At 44.2% G+C, this 18,344-nt stretch overlaps 1 protein-coding gene across 1 annotated transcript in view; it reads left to right on the forward strand.

Annotated features, from left to right (window-relative positions):
- Positions 1 to 18,344, forward strand: part of LOC138566368 (contactin-3-like) — a 1,374,021-nt gene that overhangs the window by 436,438 nt on the left and 919,239 nt on the right. The window contains exon 2 of the mRNA XM_069643533.1: positions 15,207 to 15,339. Within this exon, the coding sequence (XP_069499634.1) occupies positions 15,288 to 15,339 (52 nt within the window). The 5' untranslated portion in view covers positions 15,207 to 15,287. The remainder of the gene's footprint in view (positions 1 to 15,206; positions 15,340 to 18,344) is intronic.

Below are 18,344 nucleotides of genomic sequence, written 5' to 3' on the forward strand. Positions count from 1 at the left end.
CCTCCTCTGTGGAGACTATACGCCAGTCGTTCTCCTTGCCGTCTTCCAGCCCAGATGCCACCAGGGCCCCCTGTGGACCTGCCCTGACCAATGCAGCCAGCTCGGTGGGGATCCCATCCCTGCCACAGTCGGGCGTCACAGCAACCGGACCCCAGCAGATGGAGGATGTGACGGCATCATCGGGCAGGGCACGTGCACGACGGCGTCGGTGGTTTCCATCAGCCTAGATGCCGTTGTGCTGGCACAGGCAGTTGCGTCGGAGGCAGCAGCAGGCTCAACGTGGGAGGCATCATGGCTCGGGGCCATCAACATCAGGGGTGCTGGCATCGGCCGGAGGGCAGGAGAACCCTGGAATGGGAGTGGCTTCCGTGTGGGAGCGGTTGGGCCAGCAGATAGGTGCGGAGCGGCAGGGGGCAGAGGAGGAACGGCTCACAATGGTCAGGGCGGAGGACTCCATGCGGAGGGCGCTGAGGCGGGCTGAGTGCTTCGAGGGTCTTCGCAGGGAGTTGGAGCTGGACACTGCATTATCCCTGCGGGACCTCGGTCCAGGGAACATGCCCGCCTCCAAGCCATTGAACGGGAGTTCGATGATGCCCTGGCCCATGACAACAACCAGTGAGCCGTCGGACTAGCCCGCTGCCTTTGTATATAGTTATATAGTTAGTGGTAGGTTTCCTTTGATATTTTTTTTTATTTGGTTGCGATTGGACAATGCGCCACATTTTTGTATATAGTTCAGTTTTTAGTTAGTTGTCATAGTTAGGTTTCATTTGGTTGGGCTCATGGACCCGGGATTATCTTGTAAATAGTTCTTCAATGGATTTTTTTATTTTTTGGATTTTTTTCATGGACATTCATCTTCTTTTGGTTGTTTTGTTTTGTGGTTTTTCTCATTTCATTTCCATTGAAGTTGATTTTCAATACATTTTTATTTTCATCCTTCAATGTGTCGTATCATCTCATTACTTTCATGCATGTCATGTTGGGTGTTTTAACATTCAGTTGCAGCCATTGTGTGTGACAGACATGTGTTCATTTGCATTATTTACATTGGGTGTGTGACATGTAATTGCCTTTGATATGTGGGTGGATGTGATAGTTGGTTGGGCCTTTTGGCAGGGGAGGATGGCCATTACGGACATGATTGGGGATTGTTGGGACCCAGGTGCAGGGGGGCATGGATGGGACATGGGCGAGGGCCTGGTGGAGTGTGCCCCTGCACTGCTGGGGGGGTCGGGGGGTGGGGAACATGAGTTGGACATGGGTGGGGGCCTGCTGGCAGGTGCCCCGCAATTCTGGGGGTGGGGGTGCAAGGGGACATGAGTTGGACATGGGTGGGGGCCTGCTGGCAGGTGCCCCACAGTGCTGGGGGGTGGGGGTGGTGGGGAACATGAGTTGGACATGGGTGGGGGCCTGCTGGCAGGTGCCCCACAGTGCTGGGGGGTGGGGGCGGTGGGGAACATGAGTTGGACATAGGTGGGGGCCTGCTGGCAGATGCCCCGCAATTCTGGGGGTGGAGGTGCAAGGGGACATGAGTTGGTGATCATTAGTGCAAGGAGACATGTGCCTTTGCTGGGGGCATGCCCATGTTGGGTGGGCTGCCTGCAGGACATGACCAGGGATGCAGGGTAGTCCCCTGTGGTGTGGGCTGCCTGCAGGGGCCGTGGAGGTGTACAGGGAACACCTCGGAGGACCCACGCTGGCAAATCACATGTAGGACTCCCCGGCACCCCTGAAATACACGTACCCTGCTGAAATCGCGTGTAAAACTTTCCGCGCACCCCTGGTATACACGCACACGCTCCCCCAGGCCAGATCGCGTGTGGAACTTCCCGTGCACCCCTGAAATACACGCGCCCAGGCCAATCGCGTGTGGACCTTCCCGCGCACCCCTGAAATACACGCGCCCAGGCCATTCGCGTGTAGAACTTCCCACGCACCCCTGAAATACACGCGCCCAGGCCATTCTCGTGTGGAACTTCCCGCGCACCCCTGAAATACACGCGCCCAGGCCAATCGCGTGTGGAACTTCCCGCGCACCCCTGAAATACACGCGCCCAGGCCAATCGCGTGTGGAACTTCCCGCGCACCCCTGAAATACACGCACCCAGGCCATTCGCGTGTAGAACTTCCCATGCACCCCTGAAATACACGCACGCAGCCCAATCGCGTGTAGAACTTCACGCGCACCCCTGAAATACACGTACCCTGCGGAAATCGCGTGTGTAACTTCCCCTGCACCCTGAAATACACGTACCCTGCTGATATCGCATGTGGAACTTCACGTGCACCCTGAAATACACGTACCCTGATGGAATCGCGTGAGGTACTTCCCGCGCACCCCAGTGATACACGTAGCCCGCTTGCTGTGCTGGTAAAGGGTTAGCGCAGCCCTTTGCGCTGGATTGGGTATATTGATGGCTTTTCCCTGCACGAGAGGCGTTCTTGGGGGCGTAACTGGCGCTGCTGCAGGGTCGCTGCGCCACTGTGCACCACAGCTGGTTTTGGTGGCTGGAATCCATGAATACACTGTGCGTGGAAATGGATTTTAGCGCACACGGCTGGCGCAGGGATTCGCACGCGCACACTGTGCGCCAGCCGCGTGCGCCACTTGTGCGCTGGATTCTATGAATTACCCCCTTAATTCATTGTGTTACTCACTTCATCTCATGCATGGATATACTATGGTCACTTTTGCTTGCCTCCTGTAGAACTGTAAACACTGGTTTAGTGTGAAAAAGGCCCTCCAATAGCTGGCGAATACCTCTTGCATCATTTCTGCAAGCAGCTTACCCTTTTCCTATAACATGTAGATAAATTAGCATGCATTATGTAGGCTCATGTTCAACCTGTTCCAGTTCAACCAAGTTCTTTTAAAATACTTAACTTATGAAGACAACCATTTTATTTAAATATTAAAACATACAACCACAGTGAATTTACTAACTTAGTTTTCTACTGTTTTACTTCACCACCAAAACAAGTATTCCGAGCATCACCATGTGACAAAATACGTCATATATAAATGAGTAGGGGTCGTTATTGCTGACTTCTTAGCATTAGCTTCCACAAAATGAGCAGGAGATAGCCAGCAGGAGACTTTGCTTGCATATATTTCTGTGCTCTCAGACCCTGAATGATAGCTTAAGAGGAAATATCCCAAGACGTGCTACTTTCTTTAGTTAATATAGCACACAACATAGGCTGGCCTTCACGCTCACTGTATGCAAACACTTGTTTCTCCTGCATCTAGCAGGAATTGAACAGTTCTCTAAATCACAAGACAGCATGGGGGTCTGCTATACCAACTACGCAGATGACAACCTAGTACTCATTGATTTGGCGGGCGACTATGACCTTGATACTATTACCATCAATAAAATCTATGCCACAATTCCATCCTGGATGACTTTGAACGTTCTTGCTTTAAAAGACAACAAATCACAGTTGATGATAGTAGGTTATGACCCTAGGCTTAAGAAACTAGATCCTCTATATAGTCACTTTTGCATTGCCGGCTGCTCTAACAAAGTAACCCCCGTTTATGAAGATTCTTGGTGTGTACTTTGATTCTCCGATGATGTTCAATAGACATGTTTATTTTTCATTTTTTTATTGTATAGTTAAATTAAAAACGTTTTAATACATACACAACATCATAAAAGAAAGAAAAGTTAATTGTATCACTGACATCAGTATATCGATCCTAAAGTCTGCTCATTCATGCTTCGATGACAGCTAATATTGCATGGATTTCTTTCCATGGCCTAAAAACGTATATTATGCATCACTCCTGGTACCCAGACATAAAAATGGCTCACAGTTTATTGGAGTGTGCTTTCATCTCAAGGCCTGATGCTTGATTGCTTTTAGCCAAAGAGCTGTCATTGTGCTGCAGTCAAACAGAAGATGGCAAACAGATTCCAAGACCTGCAAAACCTGTAAATTCCACACCACCTGGTTTCCAATAATATTCCGAACATAAGATGGAATCAATTGTCTTTCCAGAATGTAAGGAAAAAGGCATTTGTCTGTTGATTTTGTTGCCAGGTCGACTATCATCTGTTCATGGAAATGAGCCTCTAATAGTGTCCTCATAACTCCTGTGTACTGATTGATGTTAATTAAAAGAGAGTCCACACTAAGCTTCCCAATCCATGAGTCAGACAATTGCTTGAGGGCTCCAATTGTGGAAAATTTCATATAAACAAGTTTGGGATGAAACACTTCATGCAGCAAGCCCATGATAGTATTTCTTGCAGCATGGACTAGCTTCCAGTACAAAGTTAGGCAAGACAAAGTGATACGTTTTCTTATAGGCATCAGATCAAATTCTAAGAAAAGCTTTTCAGATGACACGTGTTGTGGTAGTCTTAGAATCTGCTTGAGGGACATCAATTCTATTCGAGAGATGGCCTCCAAAGAAGCAAGCGCCCATGCCTCTGCAGTATAGCAGTAGTCTGGGGCAATCATCATGGAATACAGTTTGACCACAGATCCCACCGAGTATCCCCCTCCAATGTAGGCAAAGAAACAAATGGCTCCTGAGATTTGGGCACTGCAGACTTTAGGTTTGTTGAAATGTGAACACTCCCTAAGTAGGTATATTCATATACTACTTCAATAGGGACCCCTTTAAAATTCCAGACAACTGTGCCACTTTTTTGTGAGGAGGTTTGAACACCATGAGTTAGATTTTTATCATGTTCACTTTTAATTAATTTGCTTCAGAAAAGGAGAGGAGGTTATCTAAAGCAAATTTTAGACCAATTGGTGTGAGATCTAAAATAATTATGTCAACATAGTCAAACCTCTGTACAACCTGTTTACCAAGTTTGGGCAGAGTACATCTGGGATCTGCAAATTCACTCCCCATGTCAGATAGATACAGGTTGAACAGCTGTGCTGCCAATGTGCAGCCCAGTTTGAGTTCCAATTTCGTGTTGATACAACACAAGTTCCCATGGTTGCCCTCTAATCTCACTTTTACCCCTGTCTCCTCATGCAATTTCATTATCATTTTCAACAAGCCAGATAGAATCCCCCAACTAGACAACTTTCCCCATAACTTTCTACGGTCTACTGTGTTAAATGCTGCATTATAATCCACAAATGCCACCTAAATAGGGCATCTTCGGATCTGCCAAGACTTTGGATTATAATTGTAAGGGCTAACACATTAACAGAAGTGGAACATCCTTTACCGAACCCAGTTTGATTCTATGGAATAATAGCAGCTATCTCAGACCAACTTGTCAGTTAGTCGAGTAAAATCTTGGCAAATATTTTGGAGGGTACTTCCAACATCACAAGAAGGCGATCGTTTCAAGGATCTGTGTGGGAACCTTTCTTAAGTACCGGAAACAGAATACTATCATGCCATGATTGCGAGAGCAATTGGGTAGCAGCAATACTAGTAAAAAGGTAATGTACAACGTTGGTCCACTGCCCAATACATGATTTTAAAAGTAGGTTGCACAGCCTGTCAGAGCCAGGAGCCTGTGATGGCTTGCTCTTAGTAATGAGCCTAGCAACTTCAAGTTTACTTTTTCGAAAAAACCATTCTCTGGACTGGGGTGGAGTTCCAGGTTGTTACCCCCAAGTGTGTCATTAATATAAGTGACCAAGGCAGGTTCGGCAACACAACTGATTGTAGCTGTACAACTCTTACTCTGTATATTTATTATCTGACAACATATTTTAGAATCATTGCTTTGAGCATTAAAAACCAAGTTCTTCCACTTTCCATGTTTTCTAAACTGACAATGTTGTCAAAGCCACTTAGCATAGTTTGCCCTTCTTGTTCTTCGGCCAAAGGCATATTTATCCTGGTCGGTGTTATGTAGGGCCAGATTGCGAAGTCTCTGTGCATGTATTTTTTTTTTTTATCGCTAATCCGTTTATCGTAATCATATTTGTGGAATTTTCACAATCTAGTAGCCTGTCTTCTGTTACTCCCAGCATTTGCGAATATAGTATTGTTAATGACTAGAACACACTCTGCATATTTGGCCAACAGTTGGAGACCAGAGAGCAAGTCCATCTCCTGTCGATGGAAGGAGTCAGTTGCACAAAATTGGTCAAATAAAATATGTGCTATTGCTGAGGCAGCATCAAGTTTAGTAGGCGACCATTTTATGATAGTCATGGCATTGTTAAGTGAAACAGACTGTTTTTATCAATAAAATTGCATGGTTGTATGTCAAGGCTCAACCTAATGGGCAAATGGTCACTCTCATGACAATGAATTATAGCCATATCTACTATCAGAGAGCAACCATTTGCATATAATACATAGTCTATGATACTGGAGGTAGTGGCAGTGGGCCTTTTGTACTGCTGCGGGCTTCAGAAGGTTGTGCTCCATTCATAATGGAGTACCCTCTAGCACATATGAAGGTTGCCCAATCAATATCACAAGCACATGTGTGGTTTAGCCCAGCATCTTCTACCAGACCAATGCAAATCGTTTATCATATCCTCTTGATTGTATTGACCCAGAATAAAAGAGTTAAAATCTCTACACAAAATTATAGGAACAGTGATAGTGATACTCAAACTCAAGGTAAAAACTTTTGTTTCAACTTCCTTCAATCAATTTAATCATTACTTCATCTATTCCAAACACACATTAACCAATAACAGTTCTACTCCTGTCACAGTTTGTTGAAAATATCAGATACATCAAACTCCCATTAGCCCAATCCACAAGTTCTCATGACATTGCTCTGCTTCAAGGAACACTTTTTAGAAGCATATCCATATAATTTACAATTGCGCAAACATGTTTCAGATTGTTTCCAGAAGTGATTCTCGACCACCACTCTGTCATGTCATCGTCAATAGGTGCAAACTGCCCAAGATATAAGGAACGTTGGTTACGGGTTTCTTTAAACTCAATTACTAAATGTTTGAGCGATTCGACAGACACGCAACAAAAGCGACAGAGATTGTCCTTTATCATTTTGTCTTTTCTTTGCCACAAGATTTCTTTTGTTTTCAGTGTGTTTGTTCGGAACCTTAGAAATTGATCCCGTTAATAACGAGATGGACACTGCAGCAAATAACAAGACTGGACATTTATTTTTTTCTGTTCAACACCCAAACGATGTGTAGATTGCATTTTTTCTCGTTTGTCTATATTCACTATCTAAGTCCAAGACTCAAATTTTTTTTTTTGGCATAGTATGGCCAGTTTAAAATGTTGTTTGTTAATGTCGGCTACATCGACAAATGCCAATAATCTACCAAACCATTGATTTAATAAGTTTGGGCACTTATTATCACGTTCATTTGTGAAGATTTGATAAGCAGGAGTCGGACTAGCTAGAAACATCTTCCGCATTACGGAAATTGATTTCCATACAACATTGCTATGGGGTGAATTTAGTGACAATTCATGTCTTCGTCATCGATATAGATTGTGGCAGTTTGAGCACATGGCGCCAGAATCGCCCTTCCAGCATATTCCAGTTTGATCTTTAATGTTCCAGCCTGCTTCTGAACCAAAAGTAATTACAACTTTTTGCAAATAGAACATCAGTACAGGTAATATAGAGAATTTACCATAATTTGTATTTATCTTTGCTCTTTATAGTTCAAGCTTTGTCATCTTTGATTTAAGTTTCTTCACCCAATGATGTTCACAAATGGAATTTTTAAATTGGAACCCCAAGAATCTTATAGATGTTACAGAGGATAGACCTTGGCCAGCAACAGACCACCTGAAGGATTTGTCTCTCTTGCTGCTCATGTCACCGATAGACAAACTTTTTGTTTTTTCCGTATTTATCTTAAATTCGTTTATGCCCAAGAATTCATGTAAGCTGGTAAGCAGATGTTGGAGACCAATTTGTGTTCTATCCATCAGGAACAAGTCATCTGTATAGACAAAGAATTTTACTGGAACTTGGTTTATTTAGGGTGCAAAATAGTGCACCTGATCGAGATGTACAGGTAGATCTGCCAAAAATATTTTAAACAATTTGGCAGCCTACGGACACCCCTGTTTGACGCTGTTTGTCATCGGTATGATGTCAGACAATTCACCATTTTTATTGAGTCTCACACGAATCGAGGTGTTCGAATGGATGGCCATAATAGGATCAAGAATGTTTACTGGGCATTTCCACTTAGACAGAGTTTTGCCCAAAGCATGCCTCGGTTTAAACTATCAAAGGCCTGCTTCATGTCAATAAACGCTAAGTGAATTTTTCCTTTTCATTTCAGGGCTTCCAATTTTAAGATTGTGAGAATCAATACATTTACATTGTCCCCAACACCCTTGGTTAAGCCTGTTTGTCATACATCCAAGAAACAAGCCACCTGTACCCATTTTGCAAGCTTCAACTGCAAATGTGAGCCACAGATTGTACCAATTGAGTCCAGAAGGGCAATTGGGCGATAGTTTTCAGGATTGTCCCAACTCCCCTTCTTATGGATAGGAACCACAATTGCCGTTAGCCACGACTCAGGCAGTTGTTTTGACAATGCAATGCTCAAAAACAGCACTTCAATAAAACAAGACCATTTCTTCGGGTTTCTCTTGAGCATTACATTACTAATCAAATCAGGTCCAGCTGCACGTGAGCTTTTTAGTGCCTTAATCGCTTGCTCTATATCGCCATGTGACATTTCAACTGCCTAATGCGCGTCACTCAAATTGAGTTGTATCACTGGCTTCATGGGCGGTCTCACAAACACCCTAGCAAAGTGGCTTGCCGAAGCGTCACCTGAAATAGTGCTCCCGTCTGTGCCTGAGCTATTGACATTTCCCATATTCAATATCAATTCGGCATGTCTTGTTCAATAATAATAGCATGCAATGTTGCCCAATTACGATACACAGACCAAATGATTCTTACAGAAGCAGGCCCATTCTTCCTAGGGAGATTTTTTTTATAGATCTCAGATCTCTTCTCAAGGTTTTCTTCACCTCGTGCATAACAATGCTATACAGATGTTTGTGTCAGCGTCCACTTTGCCTTTGGTGACAAGTTTCACTTATATAGTCGGTTAACAATGGGGTATAGTCAACTCCATGTGTAATAACAGACCTCATAAACCTAGTAGAAAGGTTTTCAATCTGATTAACATTTATTCTGAGTCTATTGCCCCTACTATTTATTTCCACAGGCAACTTATACATATTCAGCCGATTCTAGCAAACAACTAACTCTCATCAAGTTATGATTATTATATTTCATCTTTTGAATATGGAAATCTATTATCTTTGACTGAAAATTTATCGAGACTCATATATAGTCAAGAATGCTATGAGAGGTCTCGCGATGCCACGTTGGTTGTGCTGGGATGTCTCCACAAGCCGCGCCATTTAGCATGATACAATTGCACGTTTTCATTGCAGTTGACCAGATTTGTCCCCTGACTACCACCTCTTTTGTTGGCAGCCACCTATAACACTGCATGTTCTAATCAAACTGAAACCAAGAGCAGTTTAATTCACTGCAACAGATGACTGATAAATTATTATAAGCAAGCATTGCCTCATCAATTAATTGAGTTATGGCATTTACAAAGGCCTTGGAAGTGATTTGTGCGGGGTTCCAGTACCCATTGATGATCAAAAGATATTTTCGAGTCGGCAAGTTGCTGTCCATTGTGTGCATAATTGTACGTTGGATATATGGTTTGGATTTACCTACATTGGCGTTGACCATCTTTGGGTAATTCTTATCATTGTTAGCAGACCTGCACTTGGGCGGCCTTGAGAATTCTTTAGAGCGGAGTTAAAGAGCAAAGTGAATACATCTCTCATTGGGGCATCGACTAACCACGTTTCCTGCAGGCAAATTGCAAAAACGTTTTCTAAGGAAAGCTCAAAGTCATTAAACAGATAGTTGAAGCCACAAGTATTCCATGATAAGATAGTATACTGGACCGGTTGGGCTTCCAATCATGGCTATTCCTGTGCCTGTTGCCTCTTCAAGTTTTCCTGTTTAGCTACTGGTCTGCCTTTCAATTTTGCCATTTAACTTTGATTCAATGCACTAGACAAGGATTTCCGCAGGTGTGCCGAGTCCATCTGCATTGTTTCATTCCGTTTCTCTTCAACCAACCTGATTACGGCTTGCACATTTGCTTGAACAGGTTCAACTAAAATTTTGAACCCAAAAAACAAAAGATCATCTGCGGCACACATTTAAACAACCTCAAGACATTTGTTCGGTTTAAGTTTAGCTCGTTATCATCACCTTGTATGGTCTGTAATCTTAATTTATAGCTATGCGAGACATCTTGACTAAGCTTAGTTTCATGGACCCTCATCTTGTAGTGTACGCTGATTGCTTTGGTTTGAGGTGAATTTCAGATTTAAATATGTGCCAACCAGTAAGCCTGGCTCACCATTTGCTGTTTCATCATTGTTTGTAGTGACCGGATCAACAGGCCGACCTGGGAGCTCAGAACTTACATCATTTTTAACTTGACGATTTACCCTTTGTGGGACAAAGTCAAGAGACCTATGCACTGAAGCTATGCTCTGTAGACTTTCATGATCGTCATTACACGAGTACGTAGATACGTCGCGTAGATTGATCGAAGAGGACGATGAGGATGAAACTGATGAATCATCTTCAGAGCTTATTCGTCTCTGTTTATGCGATGGTTAGGCCTTTCCTTTACAAGTAACAGACAAAAGTGGATCCTTAATAACCTTTACAGCTTTTTTATGAATATCACTGCTGTCGCGCTTGAATAAAGATTTCTTATGAATTTCTTTGTATTTGGATGTCCAGACGGTACAGCTTTCTTTCTAGCTTTTCCTGAGACTACATTACACTTTTTTTCCTTAAGCGGAACAACCAATTTTTCAGCCACTCCGACTGTATCCACTTTTGTCACCACTCCAGCAGCAACATGCTTTGCTGCGCCGGTGAAGCTGACAAACAACAAAAATTGCTTTTCGGTCACTGCCGTTTGTACTTGCTTTTGCACTTGTGCAACACCACAAGGGGGCTCTTTCACCATGCCCAGAATAATCAAGTCCTTTTCAGCCGGAATTACACTCACCTCTCTGCTTTTTGACAACTGCACAGACTTTATTGCAGGTGGCAATACACTAGTAGCCACTGAGGCTGATGCCAAAGGTGAATCGGACATTATCTGGCTAACATAAGGCGGCTTCTCTGAACTTGATGCTGGACCAATTTATCCTTCATGTAGAGCAGTTGCACCTGGGTCGGCCAGACTTTTGTTTTTCAACTTACAGGTGTTTGAGTCTGTCGCCGAGTGAGTATTATGTCTCATCCATTTTACAGCATCTAGCAGCCCTACTGCTAAATTCTCATTTTGACAATGGTGACGAGCAGCTAAGTCACACAGCTGTTGTTGCCATTGCACCGTAAGGTCTACTTCAGCTTGCATCTGTTGTTTTAAAAATAAAGTGAATTTGTCCATTTGCTCCATTTTTGTTGTCAAGTTCATTAACATGGCGCCTTGATCACGAATCGCTTCATTCATTGCTTCATAGAGCTTCACAAATGGTATCATTGCTTGCGACAAAGCAGCCAGGACGTTGTTATGGATTTGGTTGGCAGCAGCAACTGAGAGACTTGACTTCACATTTGGAGTTGATGGATAATCCATTTCCGTACTAGAGCGATTTGATGAGTCTTCATTTGGTAACTGAGACTTTGTCAAGTTCTCCAGGAGCATGCGGACTACTTATTCTTTTCGAGCCGTTGTCACCAAGACTTAGCCTAGGCTTACTTGGATTAGACTGTGATCTCTCCTGTTGTCTGCAAGGCAGCGACAACCGAAGCTGACGTACAGGTGTCGCCTCAGGTACAGTGCTAATAGTTGTATGTGACAGAGGCGAATCAGATACCGTAGTCAACAGGTCCCGGTCTGAGGAGTGGTCTCCACGAATCCTTGAGGGAAGTCTGGAACGCGACAATCGACTCCCATGAATGTCATCCAAAGCATGCAACCTGCTCTCAGATCGTCTATGCTGTTTTGTAGGAGTTACGTGAATTTTGAAGCCAGCAAGTCAGTATAACCAGCCGTCTTTAGTACTGATGTGTCATCCTTTTGTTTCATCTGATGTGACGCTGCGGCAGAAGCAGCCGCTGCAGCCACTGGAGAAAAATGTGTTGTGCTTTCAGCCAATTTCGCCACGGCCATGACATCAGCACATGGGTCAACCTCGCATAGTATGCCACCCTCCAACAGAAAACTTCTTGCGGACAATCCCAGTATTGACCCAAGCAGAGGAGTCAACATAGCACTATTTTGGACAGGACTTGGTGACTTTTGCATGCTCTGGTGCAAGTTTGCTGGGGCTTCGGCGTGTATCGCTGGTAGGCCGAGCACATCCTCAATTTGGATGCACCTTGCCTCTTTCACAATGGTATAAGCGGCACTTGCACTCGCTGGCAACGTGATTTGTGGCAAACCCTCACCATTCGGGCATCCTTATTGCTAGTGTCTAATATGGTGTATTGTGCCACTACAGTGTCAGCCTGCTCAGTATTTGTTGCAGTCATTATGTCAGCATCCGTAATATCAAACAGTGAAAAGTAGAGGTCGGAAGTCTCAGCACTAGTAATTAATTGTCTTTGCTCATACAAGGCATCGGGCGCCAGTTCAAGATTCACTAGAGACAAGAGCGCGGCTGGCGGCTGTGTCACCAGCCCGTGCTTATCCAAGTTTCGAGCTGACCCATTGTCGGAATTTTCGCTAACTCCAGTTTGTTGCATGCACGTGTGGAGACACTCGAACGGCAGGAATTACAGCGTATGTCTCAGTATCGGCGTCAGCCAGAGTCACATCAGTAATACTTTGGATCAAGGGAACAACCTGTTTGCTTACCTTGCTGCAGAGCGTTCCTTTTTGTTTTACAGCCGTCCATGGATTTAACATACGCCGCTGCTGAAGGGTCTTGTGGCTTATCTGGGGACCAATTTGAGAACCCGAATTAGGTGAGTCGACCATGACTGCCTTGCCACAACCCGGGGCAGATCCGGGTAGACTGGGCAGACCGAGACTCAGAGCTGGAAAAGTGTATTTATTCAAATTTCTAATAGAAACAGAAACAGGACAGGATCTCTCTCCACAATGTAGCAGTAGCTGCAGCTCCTCAGTGGAAACAGCCAGAGTTCTGAGCAGACTTGGACTCAGTGACGAACTTTCAAACCATTCTTCAAGTTCTTTAAGAACTCTCACATGTGCTGGGGTATAGGGAGTCGTAGATTGTAATAGTAACAATGTCTTTCTGCTAATATGTATGTATGAAATACATCTTGCCATCATGAATGTTCAGAGATGAACAATAAACCTCAGTGAGCAAGTAGGGCAGTTTTAATCCCATTAGAAGAGTACCCTTCGGTCTGACTTTTTTTTCTTTAGTGGCAAGATTTTGGATGATTGTCCATCCGTCCAAGACAAAGGGATCCATCATTCAGGTCTCTTGAAGTGCGATTATGTGGAAGCCATCTATATGATCAAGCAGACCGTCCTGGTCATATAAATGAGTGTGACCCCCTCATGTTCCAGCTTAGGGTAAATAGGGGTATTATTAGGAACACTGCAGATGCAGATGCAGAAATCCAGCAAAATACCAGCAGAGAGTTCAGACAAAACACTCAGCTCACTCTGTGTGCTCCACATTGAGTACGTCGTGTGTGCTTCACAGAGCTTGCAGCAAGCAAGCCTTTCCACCAGCAACAGAAATGGTGGAAAGTTAACAGGACAGAAATCAGGCAAAATTACAGCAGAGAGTTCAGACAAAATACTCAGCACACTCCACGCGCTCTGCATGGAGTGAGTCTTTGTGTGATTCACAGAGCTTGCAGCAGGCAAGGCACTCCCCCAGCAATGGAAATGGTGGAAAGACTCCACATCAGAAATCTGGCAAAATTCCAGAGTTCAGACAAAACACTCAGCTCACATGTTTCTTTGTTATGCCCTTCATGCACCTACTTTAATGATCTTCTGAAGCAAATTTTTCCTTATTTGTCTATTGAGAAGAGAGCGGTTATTGCCTCTGCTCTGATATCCTAAAAAGATGGATTTTCATAATAGTTTACTGGATGGCACCTCAACCCTCAATCTTAACCGGCCCCAGATTATTCAAAATGATGCTGTTAGAGCTCACAAATCATACAATTGCTACTCTTACCTTTAAATGTTAAATGGATTTCCCACCAGTTATTTGAGGGAACGCCTGAAACTGGCCCCTTACAGGAGGGTCCTTCACTCCGATGAACTTCAACTTCTTACTGTTCCTATATTCAGAAATACGGTGGACTCAGTTTTGCTCAGTTGGTCACTCAGGCCTGGAATGAGCTTCCACTTTCTGTTAGATCTATTCCATGCTTGGCCCGTATCAGGAACACTATCAAGAACCGCTTTTTTTTTTAGATGACTAGATTCGTTTCTCTGACCTGTTTTGCCTCCTGTCTCTGTTGTACGTTTTCCTTTGTTTTACATGCACCCATGCAGCCTGAGGTCTTCAGGCATGTTGACTAATTATAAGCAATAAAGGAAAGGAAAGGAAAGGAAAGGAAAGGAAAGGAAAGGAAAGGAAAGGAAAGGAAAGGAAAGGAAAGGAAAGGAAAAGGAAAGGAAAGGAAAGGAAAGGAAAGGAAAGGAAAGGAAAGGAAAGGAAAGGAAAGGAAATGAAAGGAGAGGAAAGGAAAGGAAAGGAAAGGAAAGGAAAGGAAAGGAAAGGAAAGTCCTGGCTAAACCAGACTACACGCACAAGTGCTGTGAACCCCAACCCACCGTGCAGACCACATACGGTCATAGTATTCATGAGCAGTTTGTTTGTAGCTCAACCAGAAATCTGAAAATGGCAGTAACTGCCAGACTCATACCACCTCAGAGCATGGCCACGCCCCCAAAGAGAGAGTGCACTGCTTTAGGCATCCCCAAGTGAACTGTTGATTTTCTCAGTAATGCACTCAGCACATATTGGCATGATCCTACAGTAAAACAAAAATCCATTACCGGAAAGAATGTTCATACTTTTTTCCTTTGTGAATCACAATAATGAAACACGCGTGGGATTTTACTTCTTGCCTGTCCAGTTGCCTCGTGGAGGTAGTAATGTTGATTTTAAAACTGCGCCTTATTGCTCCTCCTGTAAATGGCATGCACCGGTGTAAATTGTATTTTCCAGCTCCTACGATGATTATTTGCTATTTAAATGTTTGCATTTGTTTCATGGTTATTGAACTTTGCAGGTAACACGATTCCTGTCGAGGAGCTGGGATTCTGCAGAGGCGTCTTGCAGACTTTTCTTTGTGCATCGGGAGCCAGAGATAATGGTGTGGTGGACGTCATTGGTGCTGCTTCTGCACGCGGTCGCTCTCAGAGGTAAGAAATCAATGATTACCACCCGGAGCAGTCAGAGTAGCTCATCAAAGGAAAATAGAAAATGTTGCAAGTGAGAATGTGAGCCATACTATTAGCTAGCCTGTAGTGCCGATCTCCGTCATGCTAGCAGCACAATAGCTGTGATGCAGTCCAGAAGAAGGATGTGAACATAGGCAGGTAAACTCCAGGAAGAATATGTTTGCCTTTGCAACACTTCCTCACTTCAAAACGTGTCGTGACTATGTTATGTTCTTTTGCCCTCTGCACAAAGAAGCATGGACGCAATATGTAATACCTATCCTAAGACTATTGGTTTGATTTACAAAAGCGTTTTTCACTGGGAAGCCACATTAAAACACTTTGTATATCAGTCCCCGTGTGTGTTCAAACAGTACATGGCAGCACTATGTTTTTGACAAGCCTGGCCGAGCCAGCAAACTTCCTAGCTACCCAGTTTGCATGTAGAAGCAGAATTAAAAACTAGAGATAAGATGAGTCTATGCCCGGAGACAGTGTTAGTGTCAACTCATTGTCATTTTAGATGACAAGTTTGCACTGCTCTGGACTGTGTCAATCCTGGAAGATGATTGATGAATCACGTACAGAGGTTTATACAGCACTCTGTTTTACTTGCATCGTTGATAATAAATGTACTTGAACTATGCACTTCCGGTTCAGTTGCTGTTTGTATTCCATATTTTCCCAGACACTATGAAAACCAGAACAGGACTGCAAGACTTATGCTTGGCCTCAAGTTCAAGACCCTATGCATTGTACACAGGGCTTTTTGGGGCTGAGTCCTGCGCTACATCAAACGCTCTCTTGTAAAATACCTTCCTTCTCGAGGGTCTCGAAAGGTTAGAAGCTTCTCCAGGCAGACAGTGGGGCGTAGATCTCTCTCTTCTGCAGGTGCCCCCTTCTGGAACGGCTTCACTGCCCCTCTCAAACTTGAGACGGACCGCCTGAAGTCCCGGAAGCAGCTCAAAACTTCCATCTTCTCCTATGCTTTCTCTCTCTCCCTCCCATGCTGACCTACCTGACCTACCTGTCTGCTGTACAGACTGGTTGCTTGGCAACCCTCACAGTCTCACTGGGTACGAGGTACTTCTTGATCAGTCCCCCTTGCCCTGCCTCCAGGCCTACCATGCACTTAGGGGCTGTAACTGTAACCCTACCGTCCCTTGTTCTCCTTTCACTACCCAAAGCTGTGGTGCCCTGACTACACTTACTCAGAGCATTGCTGCCCTGTTTTCCCCTCCCCTCTTCCTTGCACTTCCCCCTCCCTTTGCCCTTGCACTTCTCATGCTCACACTTGCATGATCTGAATGACGCAAGGCCTAGGAAGATCGTTTGTCTTTTCATCCCAGTCTTCCCACGCCTAGAAACAGTTGTACACAGTCGTGTTATAAATGGCTCATCATTTAATATCATATAGTGTACTTCAAATACGTCTAGAGGAAACAAAATGTCACATTTTACACATTTAAAATCTACTGTAATGTATCTGAACTTCCCAAGTTTTAATCTTATTGTATTCTGTTGGAATTATTATTTTGATATGTCATATATATTTGGAGTTTATATGAAAATTGAATTTCTCGAAAATGTAGCAGAACTACGACTACTCGAAAATGACTTAAAGATGGTTGTAATGCAATGGCATTTGGGAATGTGAATTTAAATGGGCTTTTATGATTTTTGCTATGTAAACTGATGCTGATTTTTCAATTGCAGAAAGTGAGCTCTGCTAACTAGTGCTCACTTTCCAATACTCCATGCTACAAAGTATAGTGCACGCATGTGGACTTTCGCTGGGTCCTGTGTAACGAAACAGAAGCTGCTGCAATGTGATTTGGCATCATGGCAGCCACATACTAAAATGTGCGTTCCAGCAAATAGCCTGCTGTAGATAAATGAATTACAACAGTCACGGCCGCCTATGACGGTGGACATTCATGATTTAAATGATATGTGACTGTGTATCCCCAAGCCCTGGTGGTGGCACTTTACCAAAATATGAAAATAAAATCTAGTTTAATATAGTGGCCTATGAGGAGGTACAGTATACAAGCAAACCACGTTCTGATCTCATTTTATTAACACATAGATTCCTGTGACTCATGAACTTATCGGAACCTTTGTGTATTGCTATCTTGGGCTGAGGGTTTCACCCACCAAAAATGTTGGGCCTAGCCCTGGAGGTTCCTGGGTTCTCTGCTGGGAAGGCTTCATACCTTCCCAGAGAAACAAGACATGGGGCCTCATTACGACCCTGGCGGTAAGGGGTTTACGCCATCGTTAGCTGCGCCGACCCCTTACCGCCAATTACGAGGTCCCTTAGCGCCATGGAGGTCTTAACACCCGCTTTCAGCGGGTGTTAAAATCCATGGCGCTAAGGGACCATGGAGTTAATTACGCCACCGTAATTTACGGTGGCGTAATTAACGCCTTCCCCACTCCCATTATGCCCTATGGGGCAAAAATGGGAATGGGGAAGGGTAAATGGGGATTGGGGACTTACCGCCCCGCCAAGGTCGGAATGGGGCGGTAAGTCCGCCAACCACCATGGCGTAAACGTAGTTTACGCCATGGTGGTAAAGTCACGGCCCAATGAGGCCCATGGTGTGAACCAGTATTTAAATATGAGCTCTGCCAACAAAATGGGAATTCATCACTGGAGTCGTTTTAATATAATGGAGACAGGAGAGGGGGATGTATTTTAGTAGAAGATATGAGCCCATACAAATGATCCTGCATTCTAGAAAATTCTTAGTCACACTTCAAGTGCTCCCTTCCAACTTCCTGCATAGAAGGCACTCTGAGAGCCGACCTCAGAAGACAAAACCCTTATTAAAGCAGCAAGGATTGCCCCTTTTACAGTAGGCTTGAAGTGGACCTATCCACTGCAACAAATTTACTCTATAAAGGGGCGAGACCTCCACCCCTCCGCCTAAGAGAATCACCTTTGGCCTCAACTTGAAGGAGCATCCCAAAGCATCTCTCCA

This window comes from Ambystoma mexicanum, chromosome 2p (genome assembly GCF_040938575.1).
Source record: "Ambystoma mexicanum isolate Mex_15411 chromosome 2p, UKY_AmexF1_1, whole genome shotgun sequence".
Lineage (NCBI taxonomy): Eukaryota > Metazoa > Chordata > Amphibia > Caudata > Ambystomatidae > Ambystoma > Ambystoma mexicanum.